Below are 20,000 nucleotides of genomic sequence, written 5' to 3'. Positions count from 1 at the left end.
TCTCCTTCTTTTTAAAGACTGAATAATATTCCATTGTATGTATGTAATGTATTTATCTTATCCATTCATCTGTTAATGGATATTTAGGTTTCTTCCACATCTTGACTATTTTAAATAATGCTTCAATAAACATCTCTCCTTCATTTATAAAGGATTATTTTGCCAGATGTAGAATTCTTAGTTGCTAATTTGTTTTCTTTTAACATTTTTAATATGTAATCCTACACTCTGGCCTCTATGCATAGTTTCTGATAAGAAATTAGCTGTTAATCTTATTAACATAATTTATAATTTATAAACTTATAATTATAAATTATAAATCTTCCAACTTTGTTCTTTTCCAGGATTGTATTGTCTCTTCTAGGTCCCTTGCTATTCCATATGAATTTTAGAATCATCTTTTCCGTTTCTGAAAATAGGCAGTTGAAATCTTGATACGAATGGCATTGAATCTGTAAATTTGGCATTGAATGTGTAAATCTTGATACGAATGGCATTGAATCTGTAAATTTGGGCATTAAATCTTAACAATATTAAGTTTTAATCCGTGAACACAGAATGCTTTACATTTATTCAGGTTTTCTTTAATTTCTTTCAGTAGTATTTTATCATTTTCAGTATATGAGTCTTGCACTTTCTCAGTTAAGTTTATTCCTAAGTATTTGATTATTTTTAATATTATGAATAGAATTGTTTTATTAATTTCATTTTCAGATTGTTCATTGCTGGAGCATGATCTCTTGTTCATGACAAGTCACTTTTTTTGCTGTTTTCATGATTCCCGCTGTCTTTGGTTTTTGACAATTTGATTATAATGTGTCTTAATGCATATCTCTTTGAGTTTATCCTACTTGAAGTTCATTGAGCTTCTTGGATATGAAGACTCATATCTTCTATAAAATCTGGGAGGTTATATCCATTATTTCTTCAAACATTCTTTCTGTTTCTTTCTCTTCTTTTCTTTTGAGATTCCCGTTAGATGTATGTTGGTATACTCACAAGTCTCTGAGACTAATCATTTTTCTTCATTCTTTCTTTGTGCTCCTCAGAGTGGGTAATCTCAAATGACCTCAAGTTCACAGCTTCTTTCTTCTGGCTGTTTAAATATACTGTTGAACCCCTTAAGTATATATTTTTAATTTCAATTATTGCATTTTTCAAATCTAGACTTTCTATTTGGTTTCTTTTTTAAATTTTGTATCTCTTCATTGAAATTATCTATTTGATGAAACTTTATTCTCCTGGTTTCCTTTACTTCCTTGTACAAAGAACATTTTGAACATTACAATGCAGGAACTCCAGAAATTACATTCTTCCCTCCCTAGGATTTGTTGTAGTTGTTTGTTTATTGAGTTTTCTCAACTAGTTTTGTAAACTCTTGTTGTTGTTTAGGGGCACTGTAGTATCTTTTCCATTAGTTTAGTGGTCAGCTAATGATTTGACAGAGATTTCTTTAATGCCTGGAACAATGATAACAGAAAACCTTCCAATTTGCCAAGAGCTCTCTGTACATGTTGTGACACATCTTCAATACTCCGTCAACAACTCTTCTTGAGCCTTCCTTACTGCTTGAGCAGAACCTGAAGGCCAGCTAGAGGTGGAAGTTCAGTGTCTTCTCAGGTCTTTTCTGAGAATACACTAGCCTTGGATATGCACCCAGCCTTTTAGAGCCTTAGGAATATGTGGAAGCTTTCCAAAGGTCTTATTCTCCAAAACATCTCATTTCTCATACTTTCATTGCAAGCTTTTATATTTTTTCTATTGCTTGCCCCAGTTGTTATCTTTTACCCCAGGCATTAGCAACGAATACATTTGCCTTTCAATATGTTTGATAAGCACTCCCCCAGGTAGCTGCTTCAGACTTTGGAGAGAGCTAAATTAAGTGAAACTAAGGCAAGTCCTTTGGTTTGGTCTTTCAGGGAACCATCAGACAAATCAAAATAAACCACCACAGTTCTTTGAGAATGAAGTTTGTTTTGCTGCCTCTAGTACTAGAAACCTATATCCAAAATGGAAGCTGTTGTCTTGAAGGGTGTTGCTAAACCAGGCAGTAGGGAATGAAGGATGGGGAGGAAGTAAGTTAAAATGCCACAGAGCTCTCTTACTAAGATTTGGCTGTTTTATTTATTTATTTATTTAGCCTTAATTAATCATTTTCCTGGTTGCTGTAAACTTTTAATTAGTTTCTGGAGTTCTGAAAAAGTTGGTTTTGATAGTTTTTGCTACTTTACTTACTGCTTTTGTGGAGGGACAGAATTTTGGATTTTTGTACTTTGCTCTTTTCACTGATTCCCTCTGATTTTGGAAACTCATTTAAAGACTTTCTATTTAAAGGGTTATAAATATATTCCCTTAAATTTTCTTTTACTATTTGAACGATAATGTGTGTTGTTTTTTTTTAAACACATGGGTCTGTAATCCATAAAAAATTATTTCTGTGAACAATGTGAGGAAAAGATTGTAGTCAGCTGAATAGTAGTCCCCCAGGAGCCAGTGAATGTTACCTTATATTGCAAAAGGAACTCAGCAGATGTGATTGGAGAGTTTGAAATGGGGAGATTACTTTGTATGATCTGAGTGGGTCTGATAGAATCATGAGATCCTTATAAAGAGGAGGCAGGAGATCAGAAAGTAGGAGGAGGAGTAGGAGGAAATATGACAGTGGAAGCAAGGTGTTAGTGTGTTGCAAGAAATGGACCAGGAGGCAAGAAATGTAGGCTGCTTCTAGAGGCTAACAAATACAAGAATACAAGAAACCTCCAGAAGGAGCACATTGATTTTAGAATTTTGACTTCCAGAACTATAAGAGAATAAATTGTTGTTTTAAGCCACTAAGTTTGTGGTAATTTGTTAAGCAGCAATAGGAAACTAATACAGGTTATTTTGGTCTGAGCAACTGACAGAATGGAGTTTCCATTTATAAGATACATGGGAAGCAGGTTTGGGAAAGAAAGACAGTATTCAAAACTAAAGTTTATACTCTCCAAGTGGAGTTACAAAGAAAGGGTTGGAAAAGTTATTGACTTGTGAGTGGGGTAGAGGTGAGGACTAGAGATAAGAATTTGGGGGGTCATCGACATATAAATGCCATTTAAAATAATGAGACTGGCTGAGATAATCTGGGGAAAGAAGGTAGATAGAAAAGAGGGCTGAGCATTAAGCCTTGGTGGACTCCAATAAATGGTGAAAAAGAAGAATCGACAAGGGAACCCCAACTCTATACGTGTTACCCTGGAAGATAACCAGATAGCAATTTTTGTAGTAGGATGTTTAACCAAAGGCATTGTAGTGCTGGAGAAATTGAGTTAAATCTCCCACTTAAATTTTTAACATGTCAAAAAATGGCATAGTGGTATCATCAAAGAAAGTCATTAAAATTTTTTTTTTAAATGTATTTATTTTTTAATTTACATCCAAGTTAGCATTTAGTGCTATAATGATTTCAGGAGTAGATTCCAGTGATTCATCCCCTATGTATAACACTCAGTGTTCATCCCAACAAGTGTCCTCCCAACGTCCCTTACCCATTTAGCCCATACCCCCACCCACAACCCCTCCAGCAACCCTCAGTTTGTTCTCTGTATTTAAGAGTCTCTTATGCTTTGTCCCTCTCCTTGTTTCTATATTGTTTTTGCTTCCCTTCCCTTATGTTCATCTGTTTTGTATCTTAAATTCCTCATATGAGTGAAGTCATATGATATTTGTCTTTCTCTGACTGGTTAATTTCACTTAGAATAATACCCTCTAGCTCCATCCACATAGTTGCAAATGGAAATATTTCATTCTTTTTGATTGCTGAGTAATACTACATTGTATATATATAGACTACATCCCAAGAAAGTAATTTCTTAAGGAAAGAAAGGCACAAATATTTGTGAAATGGCAGAAATACAAAGAGGCTTTAACATATAACTGGAGTCCTTCAAGCATTTAACAAAAAGAGTATGAACATAAGGGCAAAAAAATTTTTATAAGCAATGTACAACTATATTCTAGTCATCATCTGAAGGGATGCAAAAGAAAAATACAGTTAAGAGCAAAATGGATCAGAATTTGAATTTTACTTTGCCTCCTACCCATTGGGTGACCTCAGGTTTAGGAAATAAGTTACTCAACTTCTCTGAATTTCATTTTTTTTCTCATCTATAGAAACAATCGTATTTACTACAATGAGCTTTGTGTGGATTGGGTAACACGTGTTAGTGCCTAGAACACAGTTTATATTCAATGAATGGTGGGTTTTCTCATTCCATGCTCCCATCAGAATCCAAGTCTTAAATATAAGCAATATGATAAAATTTGACTTGTGGATCTGGTTTTCAACTTATGTTTTGAGCAGAAGTATCAGGTTTACCAAGTTCTATACTATGAAGTAAAGTGAGTTGGAGAGGAGATCCCCAGATTTTAGTAAAATCCCCAGATTTAGTAGTCTTCACAAGTCCTCACAATATCTATGGTAATATAAGGCACAAGCTCCCTCCACCCTACTCTCAAGATAAAATTAGAAAGTTTCTAAAGGTCTTTCTAAAAAGTGAAATTTGTTTCTCAAAAACGGAGTTGAAGCCAGATTAGGAAGCCACTATTTCAGAGAAGGGTACTTCAGACATATAATAATTAGACAAGGATTGAAATAGAGAAAACAAACCCCACAAACGAAAAATCTTCCTGGAGGTGGAGGTAAAAGGAAAGAATTGCAAAGTCCGTCCTCTGGCTCTTGTCCGTTGTCATCTGTTCAAGCTTAAAAACAAAACAAAGTAAAATAAATTGTAAAATAAAGTCCTGCTAAACCTGGTTCTAAGCCAGATGCGTCCATAGAACAGCTTGTCCCCCTTTCTTCTTTGCAGGCACAAAGGAAACTCAAAGGACCAGATGAAGGGCTATATTGCTAGCGCTGGAGAACCAGTCACCTCACTCCTGCCAAATGACCAAACACCTCTACACTCCCTCATGATTTAGTGAACTCCCTGTTTCACCTGCTCTGTTCTGCTCTTTGGACACTCACTCCTCCTGCAGTACAACCTATGGCAGACACACGGTGCTACCCTGGAGAAGGAGAAACCCCAGTGAGGAACTTGGGTTGCTGCCTGTACTACTGTTTATGGAGGGACAGGGAGAGGTTTTACAACAACTCTTAGCACACTGTGTCATTCTCTGTGTCTGTTCCACCAAGCTCCTTGTTGTGGCTGTGACTTACATGTAACGATGTTGGATACGAGAGAGAGCATTTAACATATGTGCCATGTTCCCAGCCCTATCAATGGCCCATATGGATCGAGTAACCCTGTTTTGTATCATGTGACCACTTCTCCCCATATTCTCTGCTAACTGAGGCCAGTCGTGCCCCTAATTGAAAAACCACCAACACATAGGCTGGCTCATGTCCTGTGCAGTGAAATGGCATGAAATGCTTTACCTTACCTGAAGTAAGGGTTTGCTTACTGAAGATTGAATCTTATAAAAAAATGAGTGCAGTTAAATTTTTACTTTATATATTGCAAGCACTTCCTGCCATCCAGGATGGAAACACAGCTTGCTTTTGGAAGCGGACGAATGGAAATTGACGAATGGAAGCCTAGGGAGGAGAAATTTGTTCAAGCATACTCTAACAAAGAATTGGGCTGCCCTTACCTGGGGGGTAGGATAACTCACAGCTTCTAAACACTGTACCAAGGAAGTGCAGAGCCAGCACTAGGGTAAAGCAAGCAAGGCACCCAGGATGCAACATTTCAGGAGGTGCTCCCTCTCAGGGTTGTGCAAGTGCATGGTTGGTACATAGAGTTGAAAATCTTCTGAAATTTTACACCCTGGGCACTTTGCTTGCTTCACCCTAGTCCTGGGTCCATGTGGCACTCTAGATTATTAGGTAATGAGCTGTGGCAAACAGATTCATAGTCACAGGAGTTTAATGGCAGAATATTTGAAAGATTCAGCAAGTTGAGGCACCTGTGTGGCTCAGTCGGTTGAGTGTCCTACTTTGGTTCAGGTCATGATCTCACAGTTTGTGAGTTTGAGCCCCATGTCGGGCTCTGTGCTGACAGCTCAGATCCTGGAGCCTGCTTCGGAATCTGTGTCTCCCTCTCTGTCTCTCTGTGCCCCTCCCCTGCACACCCCTCTCTCTCAAACTAACTAACTAACTAAATAAATAAACATTTTAAAAAGAGAGAAAGAGAGATTCAGCAAGTTAAAGATGAGAGCAGATGCTCAAAATTCTGATCTCTGAGAGGATAAGAACATGCCAACCCAAAATAGGCCACTTTTGTGTACTGATGATTTTGAGCTGAAGGCAGCTGAGAAACAACAGATTAAGGAAAGGCTCTCTGATCTCCCCCTTCCTACCTAAAAGCAGATCAGAAATTTTCTCTTTAGAAAGGTACTCTACTAGGAAGAGAAGAAGAGTGTCACCATCAGACACTAGGAGTCAATGCCAAGATGGATATGTACAAACAAACCTACTGAAATAACCCTTAGCTTCTATTAGTTTCCCTGTATATCCTAGTCACTTCCTTGCAAACTACCACTCCTGAAAGAGTAAACTTTTCTTTGTCTTGTCACTTCACAAATTTATAATTCTTTGTTTGTTTTTTAAAGTATATAAGCTGTTGGTACTAAACCGCTACTTCGGTCTTTGGTTTTCCTATAAAGGCTCCAAGTGCATGTAAAAATATTAAATGAAAACTTTTTACTTCTCTCCTGTTTGATCTTATGCCAGTTAATTAATTAATTAATTAATTTTTGAGGTGTTCTAGAAAATTTTTATTTTTTATTTTTTTATACAATTTATTGTCAAATTGGCTTACATGAAACTTACCCAGTACTCATCCCTCCTCAATGCCCATCACTCATTTTCACCTCTTCCCCACCCTCTGATCCCCCCTCAGTTTGTTCTCTGTATTTAAGAGTCTCCTGTGGTTCCCTCCCTCTTATGTCAGTTTAACTCTCAGGTCCAGCTACAGAACATAAGAGGGTAGAGGAAAGATTTTCTTCTGCTATGTGGGCCAAGAATATGTTGAAGAGAACAAATGAAATTTTGAGTAATCTGAAAATGCAAGCTGGAAAAAAGATAAAGAGTGAGGAGATCAATGGATAGTAGACAGAGAAAGAGATCCACAGAGTAGCCGATAGGCAGAGAGTAGTCAGTCATGTCACATTAGACAGATAATTGTTGAATTTCTACTCCTGAAGGCCCTAGAGCTATTTTGGACCATCTGGCCCTATGGAATCCAGCCCTACCATGGCTTCTGCCACTCATGAGTGAATCTTTCTGTGGCAAGCTGCAGAAAACAGCTCCAACCTTAGCAGAAGAGAATTTATTCAAAAGGCATTGGGATTAGAATCCAACTGACTAGAGGTGGGTGAGTCATGCCTGAGAACCAAGACATCCCTGGAGACAACAGTGGTCTCAGTAGCAAGAAAGGTCTGGTCAGAATGTGTAGTACAGACAGAGTAAAACTTGATCATTGATAGCTTTAGTGTGCTTTCCCCTGTGTTAGAGATTCACATTCCAGGGTGGAGGGGAATATACAATGCCCTAGTTTAGCTTGGGTCAAAGGCCTGCCCTCCTAGCTTGTGTCACAAGCCAAGTCCCACATAATGGTTCTATCAAATTAAGTGGAAGAGGTGATAGGGGCAAAAGGTAATTGGGCCACAAAGAAGGTTGAAACGATGAATATCGGGAAGCCCAAACAAGAACTGTCCGCTGCCCAACAACATGGCTTTTTGTCCTTCCAGGGGTTCCCACAGACCTTCCCACATGTCCTAGATCCCTATCTTTTATTCCTGTGAGTACCATTACCCCAGCTACCCCATAAATGTTATTTTTGAATGATTCTCTGTTCCTTGCAACCAACACAGCTGAGGCATATTGCTGAGGAAGACAGTGCTTTTCTGTATTTTCCTTTGTCTGTATCCTACAGAAATTATCAAAACTTCTGGAAATACTCCAAACTTCCTTCTTCAGGGGGTATTTTCTTCTGGATACTTTGGTCTTTTCTGTCAGCTTTCTCTTGGAACTTTTTCCACATGGGAAGGTGTGATGAGAAAAATAAATTTTGTTTTTCTAAGTTGCTACCTAGGCATTTTACGGTACGATGACCTTACTCACACTGAGTCTGAACATTTAGATAAGGACTTGAGATTAGGATTCCCACCATAAATTCCCATTTTGCCGTCCCCAGAGCACCTTTTAAAATAACCACCTAGTGGGGTGCCTGGGTGGCTCATTTGGTTGAGCGTCCAACTCTTGGTTTCAGCTCAGGTCATGATCCCAGGGTCGTGGGATCAAGCCCTGTGTTGGGCTCCACACTGAGTGTGAAGCCTGCTTGGGATTCTCTCTTTCCCTTTCTCTCTGCCACTCTCTCTCACTCATGCTCACTATAAATAAATAAATCATCACTTAGAAATAAACAAATAAAATAACCACAGTTATTAAGGCTGTGAAAAGTTGGTGACCTCTGCCCCAGCCACATTAGTGAGTAATAGGTGCATGCTACCCTATTCTATTTCCTGCTCGTTCATGACCTGACACAGAGGACTGCCCTTCCCCTAGCTCATTGCACACCCACTCCCATTTCTGGGATTTATAAGTAACAAATCTTAGCGCTTTACTTCTTTTGTGAGTGTACTAAACCTGCTTCTTCAGTAAAAACAACCCTGGGGTATTTTACTTGCCCAAAATTGGAACTCCAATGCTTGAGGAGCTATGTGCTGACTCCTGTGGGTGGATTGTGCCCCCTCATGCAGCAGGTCATTTTCTGAATGTTCTTAATTCAATACACCAGCTCCAGTTTTCCAAAACAAAAGGGAAAGGGTCATAATATTATAGCTATTTCCTTTCTCAGTTAATGTCTTAGCCTGGTATTGCTCAGAGATCAGCCCAAGCAGGGGCAATATACATGGGCCCTCCTGCTCCACTGCAAAGGAAACAATCAACAAAACTAAAAGGCAACTGATGGAATGGGAAAAGATATTTGCAAATGACATTCCGGATAAAGGGCTAGTATCCAAAATCTATAAAGAACTCACCAAACTCCACACCCGAAAAACAAATAATCCAGTGAAGAAATGGGCAGAAGACATGAATAGACACTTTTCCAAAGAAGACATCCAGATGGCCAACAGACAGATGAAAAGATGCTCAACATCACTCTTCATCGGGTAAATACAAATCAAAACCACAACGAGATAACACCTCACACTGGTCAGAGTGGCTAAAGTTAACAACTCAGGAAACAACAGATGCTGGAGAGGATGTGGAGATACAGGAACCCTCTTGCACTGTTGGTGGGAATGCAAACTAGTGCAGTCACTCTGGAAAACAGTGTGGTGGTTCCTCAAAAAATTAAAAATAGAAATACCCTATGACCCAGCAATAGCACTGCTAGGAATTTACCCAAGGGATATAGGAGTGCTGATGCACAGGGGCACTTGTACCCCAATGTTTATAGCAGCACTTTCAACAATAGCTAAATTATGGAAAGAGCCTAAATGTCCACCAACTGACAAATGGATAAAGAAGATGTGGTTTATATATACAATGGAATTCTACTTGGCAATGAGAAAGAATGAAATCTGGCCATTTGCAGCAACATGGATGGAACTGGAGGGTATTATGCTAAGTGAGATGAGTCAGTCACAGAAAGACAGATACCATATGTTTTCACTCATATGTGGATCTTGAGAAAATTAACAAAAGACCATGGGGGGAGGGGAGGGGGAGAAAAGTTACAGAGAGAGAGAGAGAGAGAGAGAGGCAAACCATAAGAGACTTATATACTGAGAACAAACTGAGGGTTAATGGGGGGTGGGGGAGAGGGGAAAGTGGGTGATGGGCATTGAGGAGTGCACTTGTTGGGATGAGCACTGGGTGTTGTATGGAAACCGATTTGACAATAAATTATATTTTTAAAAAAAGATATAATTCACATGCCATAAAAGTCATCCTTTTAAGGAATACAATTCAATGGTCGTTGTATAGTCACAAAATTGTACAACTATCATTACTATGAAATACAGAATATTTTCATCAGTTACTTCCCATTCTCCCCTTCTCTCAACTCTTGAAAATTACTAATTTAACTTTCAATCTCTGTGAATTTGCTTATTCTAGACATTTCACACAAATGGAATCATATAGTATGTGACATTGTGTGTCTAGCTTCTTTTACCTAGCATAATCTTTTTGAGGTCCATCCACACTGTAACATGTATCAGTACTTACTTCCTTTTATGGCTAAATAATATGCCATTGTATGGATACATCACAATTTATCTTCTCATAATTGATAGATATTTGGGTTGTTTCCACTTTTTGGCAATTATGAATATTGCTGCTATAAAAATCATGTACAAATTTTTGTATCAGCATATTTTCAATTCTATTTGGTATCTATGGTATACAATTACTGTGTCAAATGGTACTTCTATGGATAATATTTTGAGAAACTGACACACTGTTTTTCAGAGTGGCTGCACCATCTACAAAATATGAGGGTTCCATTCTACATCCTCAACAACACTTGTCCATTATTATTTATATTTCAATCATTCTAGTGAGTGTGAAATGGTATCTCATTGTGGTTTAAAATTTTTTCTTTTAATGCTTATTTTATTTTTGAGAGAGAGAGAGAGACAGACTGTGAGCAGGAGAGGAGCAGAGAGAGAGGGAAACATGGAATCTGAAGCAGGCTCCATGCTCTGAGCTGTCAGCACAGAGCCCCATGCAGGGCTTGAACCCATGAACTGTGAGATCATGACCCAAGCCGAAGTCAGACGCTTAACTGACTGAGCCACCCAGGCACCCTTCATTGTGGTTTAGATTTACATTTCCCTAATGGCTGATGATGCTGGGCATCTTTTCATGTGCTTACTGGCCATTTGTGTAACTTCTCTGGAGAAATGTCTATATGCTCATATTTTAATTGGATTATCTTTTTTTTAACATTTATTTTTATTTTGAGAGAGCTCAAGAAGAGGAGGGGCAGAGAGGGAGGGAGAGGGAATCCCAACCAGTGGCAGTGCAGAGCCTGATGCGGGGCTTGAACCCACAAACCGCGAAGTCATGACCTGAGCAGAAAACCACCTGTATTCTGTATTTATGTATTCTGAATACTGGTGTCTTATCTATGAGTTGCAAATATTTCTTCCATTTGGCTTGTTATTTCACTTTCTTGACAATGAAGCACAGATGTTTTTAATTTTGATGAAGTTCAATATATCTATTTTTTATTTGTTTGCTTGTGCTTTGGGTGGTGTATCTAAGAAATCATTGGCTAATCCAAAATAATAAAATCTTACACTCATGTTGTCTTCTAAGAGTTTAATAGTTTCAGCTTTTACATTTACGTCTTTGATTCATTTTGAATTAACTTTTGTATGTGGTGTGAGGTGGGGGTCCAAATTCACTCTTTTGTGTAAGGATGTGTACACTCTTTTGTGTATATCTAGTTGTCCCAGCATCATCTGTAAAAACAGATTATTTTTTCCCCATTGACTTGTTTTGGTAGCCTTGTTGAAAATCAAATGACTGTATATATAAGGGTTTATTTCTGGACTCTCAATTCAGTTTCATTAACCCATATTGCTATCTTTATGCCAGTATCACACTGTCTTGATTACTGAAGCTTTGTAGTGTTTGTCCTCCAACTGTGACCTTTTTCAAAGTTATTTTTGCTATTCTTGGTCCCTTGCTATTCCATGTAGAATTGTAGGATTAACTTGTCAATTTCTGCAAAAGAAAAACTCCTAGGATTTTGATAGGGATTGCACTGAATCTGTAGGTCAATTTGAAGAGTATTGCCATCCTAACAATGTTAAATTTTCCAATCTGTGAACACATCTCTGCATTTACTCGGTCTTCTTTAAGTTCTTTCAAAAATTTAATAATTAAAAAAATTATTTCTAAGTATTTTTGATGCTATCACAAACAGATTTTTTTTCTTAATTTTCTGACTGTACTCAACTGATATTTGTACATTGATTTGGCATGATGAAACTTCAGTAAATTAATTCATTTCTAGTTTTAATGGATTCCTTAGGCTTTTCTATATACAGGATTATGTTCCCTGAAAGTATAAGTAGTATTACTTCTTCCTTTCCAATTTGGATGCCATTTATTTATATTTTTTGCTTAATTGCCCTGATTAGACTCTCTAGCACTATGTTGAATAGAAGTGGCAAGAGCAAACATCTTATTATTCCTGATCTCAGGAGAAAGCTTTAAATCTTTCACCATTAAGTATGATGTTAGCTGTGGTCTTATCAAATTGAGGAAATTTCCTTTCTATCTTAGTTTGTTGTGAGTGGCTCAGTCGGTTAAGCATCTGAGTTCAGCTCAGTCATGATCTCACGGTTCGTGAGTTCAAGCCCTGAGTCGGTCTCTGTGCTGACAGCTCGGAGTCTGGAGCCTGTTTCTGATTCTGTGTCTCCCTCTCTCTCTATGCCCCTCCCCTGCTCACACTCTGTCTCTCTGTCTCTCTGTCTCTTGAAAATAAACATTAAAAAAATTTAAAAAAAAGAAATATTGAGATGATCATGTCGGTTTTTTCTTTTTAACTTTATTGTATTAATTTGATGTATTACATTGATTTGTAGATGTTAAACCAACCTTGCATTCTTGGGATAGGTCCCACTTGCTCATGGAATATAATCTTATATGCTACTGGATGTGCTTGCAAATTCACAAACATGCAGCTAGTATTTTACTGAGGATTTTTTTTTTGACTATATTCATGAGGGATATTAGTCTGTTCTTTCATTTTTTCCTTGTGATGTCTTTGGTTTTGAGATTAGGCTGATACTGGCCTCACAGAATGAGTTGGGAAGCATTCCTTCCTCTTCTATTTCTTTAGAGAGTTTTGTAAAACCCTTAGCAATAGAACTAAGGCCAAGAAAATGAAAGACTGCTTTGTGCTAAATAATTCTACCCTTCTGGGTTATAATACAAAATACTATATACAAAGATGGATTCTAATGAATAAGGTAATAAATATTTAAGAGATAAATATCAAGCCAACACATTTTGTCCTAGATAACGTTTACCCATACCTGAATTTTCTAGAGGTAATCTACTTAAGCCATATCATAAATTTATTTTTAGACTAATTTAGTGTTTGTAAAATGGAAATATAGCATATTCCTTGAAAAGCATTCAAGCAACAGAGCAACATATCAATAAATTAAAAAAATAAAATCCTATCACCTAGAAATAAACATCAAACTATTTGGTGAACACCATTTTAGATTATGTTTGATATCGCAGCTATTTATGTATTTAAATGTACTCATTGTTTATCTCCAGTCCTTTTATCTTACCTTCACTATACTTAAATTTCATGGATATATGGATTTTATTGAAAGTAATTTTTTTCTAGGACTCCTGGATACAGTGATTTCTAAGTTTCTTTATGCTTAGGAGTATAAATATGCTTCCTTATATGCAAACAACTTGCCTGTGTAGTATTCTTGTCTTCTATTTCAACTTTCTAGGCGTTGCTCTATCTTCTGGCACTGAATATTGCTGTGAAAGAATCAAAGCATAATCCAAATTTCCCATTACAGATCACCTTCTTTTTCTGTGTGGATGCCTGAAGAACACTGTTTAATCCTTGAAATTTAACTGAATTTGACATGTTTCATCTCAGTTCAATCACTCATTTCACTTTTTTTCAGAAACAAGATCGCCTTTTAGTTTGCAGATCTAGTTTCTTTTAATACTTTTTTTTCCCTCCTGCTGCACATTTTAGGCTCACTCTTTTAGGGATATTAATTGGACAAGGTTCTCTACAATGCTTTAACATTTGTTTTCTTTTCCTCTTCCATTGTAGTGATTAATTAGGCCTTCTCTTGCATTAGAAATCTCATTTCAGTTGCGCCTGTTGTTTCTTCATATTTTATATTAATTTGTTAGGTGAAAGTTGGTGTTATTTTGGTCCTTATATTGTCTTCTTAACTCTGAAATCTCCTTTTTCTGTCTCCTATGGTCATTTTATATCGTGTTCAAGCTTTTGCTTTATTAAATTAATATTCTTAGTAAATTTTCTTTAGGTGTAAAGTATCGTGAAATTTTTATTCTGTTCCTTAGTACCTAACTTGCATAGTATTTTAAACAGTTATAGATGTTTCTTCTTAAACATTCCCCCATCCCTCTAAACTTTCACCATTCCAGTATGTCACTAGGAAGGGGAGAATGTTTAATGTGTTTTTCTATTTCTACCATATTTTAATTCTATCAGTTAGGATGCTTTTGGCCACAAATAACAAAATCTCTAAAAATGTTTCAAACAAAAACTGTAGTGAAGCCCCCTGATATCCCCCCCTTTTTTGTAATACAAGTGCCTGACTTAAGCTTTGACTGCTGAGACAACCATTACAAAGAGACACCCACTTCAAAGAGGGCTATCTCAAACACAGGTCAGACACACAAATACAGAAACCACCAGGCTCCTTCCCTGTACCAAGGCGCCTTTGTTTCAAAAATCTTGGTAGATTCCCATAACTGACCTTTTGGGCCACTTGTTTTTCCTCTTCCCGTGCTTTAAATCCCTGCTCTTATGTTTTAAATTCACCATTTAATAGTGAGCCCATGAAAGCCTAGGCCCCGGCCCTCAACTCCAATAAAGCAGAACCCCAGGCCAGTGTGCACTCAGTCTATCTGCCTACAACCTTGCTGTGTGGTGCCATGTGTGCTATGGAATTTACAGGTCCTGTAGGTGCTCAGCCTTCATTTTTACAAAGTTTCTTGATGATTATTGCTGAAAGCCATCTTGCAATCATAAAAAGCACAAGGGCCCATTCAGCCACAACACTGATTACGGACAGTCTGGGACTGGCACAAAACAAAGACATTCTATCTAGTATCTAGAGGTAGTCAGTTCCAAGGCTGGCTCCACAGTTTATGTCATCAAGGATGCAGGCTCTTCCCATCCTTCTCTTCTGCTGTACTCAAAATCACAAGATGGCTGCCACAGCTCCAAAGTTCAAATCCATACATACCAGCATCCCAGGCTGCAAGGTGGGGGAAAGGACTCTGAGGACCTTGTTATTTTTTTAGCTCTCTCTTTTTTTTCAGAAAGGAAAATCTTCCTCAGAACTTTTCTTCTTTATGCCACAACACTTAAACAGACTTCTTCCATTTTGCCAGAAATAGATCGTGTGCTTTCCCTAAATAAGTCCCTGATAAAGAACTGGATTGTCACGATTGGTCTTAAGACAGCGATTCTCAACTGAAGGTGATTTTTGCTTTCTGGCAATCTCTAGAAATAGTTTTGCCTGTTGAAACTTGTGAGAGATGTTACTGGCGTCTAGTGGGTAGAGATCAGGGATGTTGCTAACCATTCTACGAGGCACAGAACAACCCCCCACAACAAACAGGTACCTGGCCCCAAACATCAATAATGCTGAAGTTGAAAAATCCTGGTATGATTATGGTAAGTCATAATTCATCTCATTCTCTGGGGCTTGGCACATTGCCATCCAAACCAAAATCAGGGTTCTATGGGTATAGATGAAGGGGAGAATATCAGTTGAGTATACATACTACCTATCCACACACCATTATCTAGTGAGAGGAAACTGATTTTCAGTTAGAATACTAATCAATAATTTATTTTTCTTACCAAAAGAATTGTTAGACTGTCCTTCCTCTGCCATACAAAGGACAAAATAAAACTCAGAGAGAAGTAAAAGGTCTCAGCTGTATACAGAGAAATGCTTCGGAGTTATGCAGTCAGAAAAAGAGAGAACAATTGGGGTTTAACAAGTGAAAAATACTTTTACAGAGAATTAGAAGAATAAACTTATGAAAAATAAACTAATCAAAGTAGTCCTTAAAGTGAACTTTGTCAATAACTTTATGAATAAAAATAAGGAGTACATAAAATACAAAATAAATTAGGAATAAAAAAGACATTTATGGTAGAGTATCTCAAAAATATCCATTTCCTAATCCTTGGAACCTGTGAATGTTACTTATATGCAAAAAGGTTTTTTTGTTTGTTTGTTTTGTTTTGCTTTTGGATATGATTAAGTTAGATTGACATTATATGGGGAGATTATTTTGGATTATCCTGGAAAGCCCAATGTAATCACAAAGGTTCTTATAAAACGGAGGTAGGAAGGGTCAGAGTCAAAGTAAGAAATGTGATGACAGAAGCAGAAGGTGAAGTGATGTGATGGGACCATTAACCAACGAAAGCTAGTGGCCTCTCAAAACCAGAAAAGGCAAGGAAATGGATCCTCTCCCTTAAGCCTCCAAAAGCAACATATCCCTGCTGACACCCAATCTGACTCAATCTCCAGAACTGTAAAATAATAAATTTGTGTTTTTTATCATTAAAGCCACAAAGTTTGTCATTAATTGTTATAGCAGCAATGGGACATCCAAGTGCAAAATGACATAGAATAAGAACAGCATGAGACATAGCATAGAAAATCTCCAGGACTTGCAAAGACAAGAGGAACTGGAACTGGATCAAAAGAGAAGCAATATGTAAACACTAAGTAAGAGTTTTTACCATTTCTCATAGTGAGAAGGGAACTGGATATTTCTGTGGAAATTCACTGTGTATTTGTTATACTTTGATGTATATATTAACCACAGTTCTCCAGAGAACAGAACCCATTGGAGTTTTATGTCTGTCTGTTGTGTATGTGTTTGTAAGGAACTGTCTCATAAAATTGCGAGTGAGGGTAGGCTGGCAAGTCTGAAATCTGTAAGGTAGGCTGGCAGACTGGAAATTCAGGTAAGAGTTTGAGTTGCAGTTTTGAGAATTCTGTAGGGCAGCAAGCTAGAAACTCAGGCAGGGTTCCTATGTTACAGTTTTGAGGACAATTTCTTCTTCATTAGGAAACCTTAGTCTTTGCTCTTAAGACCTTGAACTGATTAGATGAGGCACACTCACATTTTAGAGGGTAATCTGTTTTGTTTTGTTTTTTTTAGTTTATTCATTTATTTTGAGAGAGAGAGAGAGAGAAAGCTCAAGCTGGGGAGGGGCAGAGAGAGAGAGAGACAGAGAGAGAGAGAGAGAGAGAGAGAGAGAGAGAGAGAGAGAGAGATTGAGCCTGATGCATGATGGGCTCGATCCCATGAACTGTGTGATCATGACCTGAGCCGAAACCAAAAGTTGGATGCTTAACCTACTGAGTCACCTAGGCTCCCCAATGGTAAGCTGGTTTATCCAAAGTCTACTAAGTTAAATATTAATCATATCTAAAAAATACCCTTACAGAACATCTAGACTAGTGTTTTGACCAAACAATTATGTACTACAGCCTAGCCAAGGTGACACATAAAATTAACCATCACAATGTATATGTGTACATTTAATTCTATAGTAGAATACACTCATTTATTATCAGCAAATCCTTTGTTATGTTCAACAACTTGCCTTATAGTGTTCAGATCTAGATTCTTAATCTGGAATCCATGGACCCCTGTTGGGTCCCCTATCTTCAGGTTAGGGGAGAGGGTTCATGAATTTTTCTGGGGGAGAGATCCATAGCTTCACATACTCTCAGAAGTCTAAAAGGGTCTGATGCTGGCCCAGAAAGGTACAGAGTCCTTACAGACAGATAACTAAACTGAGTGAAACATTTTTGAAATTTGAAGGCAGGATTCTGGTGTCGAACAAGCAGCACCCTTACAGACTGCTCTGGGAGTTGCTCATTACATAAATACAAAGTCCTCACCAACTGTAAGTAATAGATTAGATACATATCGTTGCTTTCCAATAAGGTTTTTCATATCTTACTCATATTACAAGAGAGATGGAACAGTCCAAAATGAGTCTCTTGGAAGCAAGTTTTTGGTCACTACAGTTTTATGAGCTATTTAGTTAATACATGGCCAGAGTGAGCAGCAGTGAGGAGCTTTCCAAATTCTTAGAGATCAGAAAGAATGCTGACCTCTGAATCCTAAACTTATCAACTCAGCACATATGAGAAGCTAGCAAAATGTCTCCAGCACTCTAAGGACAGCTGTGTCCTTTAAATGAATGAATCAATAGAAGAAACTTAGTATTTTAAAGTAGTTCAGACTGCAAAGGGGCTGCACAAGGGAGTTTCTAGGATGATGGAACTATTCTATATGATACTATGGTTGTAGACCTATGACTTAATGCATTTGTCAAAACCCACAAAATTATACATCACAAATAGTGAACTTTTTTACATGCAAATAAAAAAAAAGTCAACAGGATATCCAAGGATCTCAGGATGGAATGCAGTGACAAATGAATCTGATTGTATTACAAATATATGATATAACCTCACTGAAGGAAGTGGGGAAAACAGAAGCTGACCTAAGGAACTTTGGAAAACCATATTTGGACTGGATACTTTAAGGCTAAAGACAAAAAGGACAGATATAAACACTATAGTTGGTAAGGGTCAGCATTTCTGAAACTGCTTTATTTATCTACTAGGATAAAATAAATAAATTAAAGACAACGGGAGCCAGATTTCTCACTTTAAAGAAAGAAATTAAGAAACAATCAAGGAGAGAAGGCTAGAATGAATTCTGTAGTGCTATATTAGAATTGGAGATGTCTATATGAACTCATGTTCATTTTAATATATATTCATATAGATACAGAAACAAATATAGATATGTGTTTATATGGGTTAATATCTGTGTGTATGTAAACAAACACACACTTATTTGCTAGCTCTGTTCATTGAGTAGACCTGGAAGCAGTGGCAACTCAGTAGCAATGAGCACGTCCAGCACCCAAATCTTGGTTCCTAAATAACATTCTCCAACAAAAGGACACAGGAAGTAACCTGAAAGAGCTCTCAAATCTGGAAGAATTTGGCCAAAGTTGGAACAATTTGAACCACAAAGTAATAATAGTATTCTATTATAATCCAAAGAATAAATATCCATGAGTCCATACTAATATAAACAATTGAATAAATAAGTAGGTAGGTAAGTGCCAGAGAAGAATCAAATTTTCTTTACAGAAGAATTCAAGACAATATTTGTAGCTACTCCCCTCTCCAGGAAGTTGAGCTGATTCTCCCTTTCCTTGGGTGTGGGCTAGACTTGGTGACTTGCTTCCAAAGCACGGAATAGAGGAAAGAAAAACAGTAATTCCAAGTGGAGAAAACTGGCAAGTACCATCTTAAACAAGTGGGTAAGGTTAACATTATCAGTGATAGGTTACATTGATATCATATATCTCCTGATATGATGGGAAGAAAAAGCACTTCACCTTTGTTGTAAGCTTCCTCCAAACTTAATAATCTAGTGTGATCATAAGAAAAACCCAAACTGAAGGACATTCTACACAATATCTGACCTGTACTCCTCAAAAATGTCAATGTCACAAAGGACAAGGAAAGACTGAGAAACTGTGCAAGATTGGAGAGGATTAAGCAAAACATGGTAACTAAATGCAGTGTGGGATCCTGGATTGGATCCTTGAATAGAAAAATGACATTAATGGAAAAACTGGTAGGATTGGAATAAAGTCCATGGTTAATAGCATTATACTAATGTGAGTTTCTTAGTTTTGACAAATGTACCACGATTATGTAAGATGTTAACATTAGGGGGCACTAGATGAATGAAGGTAACCCTCAGTACTAACCTTGCAACTTTTTAGTATATCTAAAATTATTCCAAAAATATAATTAGATTCAGAAAAGCAAAATCTGACAGAGTGTCTAATATAAGAAAAATGTTCTTCCGTTGGTCAGGAATATTTCTCCAGGCCTGAGTGGGCTGAAACTCGCCTCAGGTCTGGGTAAGAATTCTCTGTTTACCCAACAACTTTTGGATTGCTGACTCAGCCTAGAGGGGACTGTGGTCCTGTGAAAAGGAAAGCTCTGAAGAGGTCAAATGAGCATACTGTGACAAGAAATATATATCCCCTAATTATAAATCAATCAACTGGCATCCAGGCCAATTGCATCAACCTCAGAAAATTTAGTTATAAATCTCTCACTGAGAACGTGCTCCTCCCAAGGTCCAAACTATACTTTCTGGACTAGCAAATCTCAAATTC

The 20,000-nt window shown here is 37.4% G+C and overlaps 1 protein-coding gene across 1 annotated transcript in view; it reads right to left on the bottom strand.

The window, feature by feature from the left end:
• LOC144612860 (uncharacterized) overlaps positions 1-20,000 on the bottom strand; it is a 120,022-nt gene that overhangs the window by 83,876 nt on the left and 16,146 nt on the right. Inside the window, exon 3 of the mRNA XM_081790158.1 lies at positions 4,646-4,737. Within this exon, the coding sequence (XP_081646284.1) occupies positions 4,646-4,737 (92 nt within the window). The remainder of the gene's footprint in view (positions 1-4,645; positions 4,738-20,000) is intronic.

Source organism: Panthera onca, chromosome D1 (genome assembly GCF_046562875.1).
Source record: "Panthera onca isolate mPanOnc1 chromosome D1, mPanOnc1 haplotype 2, whole genome shotgun sequence".
Taxonomy (NCBI): Eukaryota; Metazoa; Chordata; class Mammalia; order Carnivora; family Felidae; genus Panthera; species Panthera onca.
Note: the sequence above shows the minus strand (reverse complement) of the source record. Positions and strands in the feature narration are given on the sequence as shown.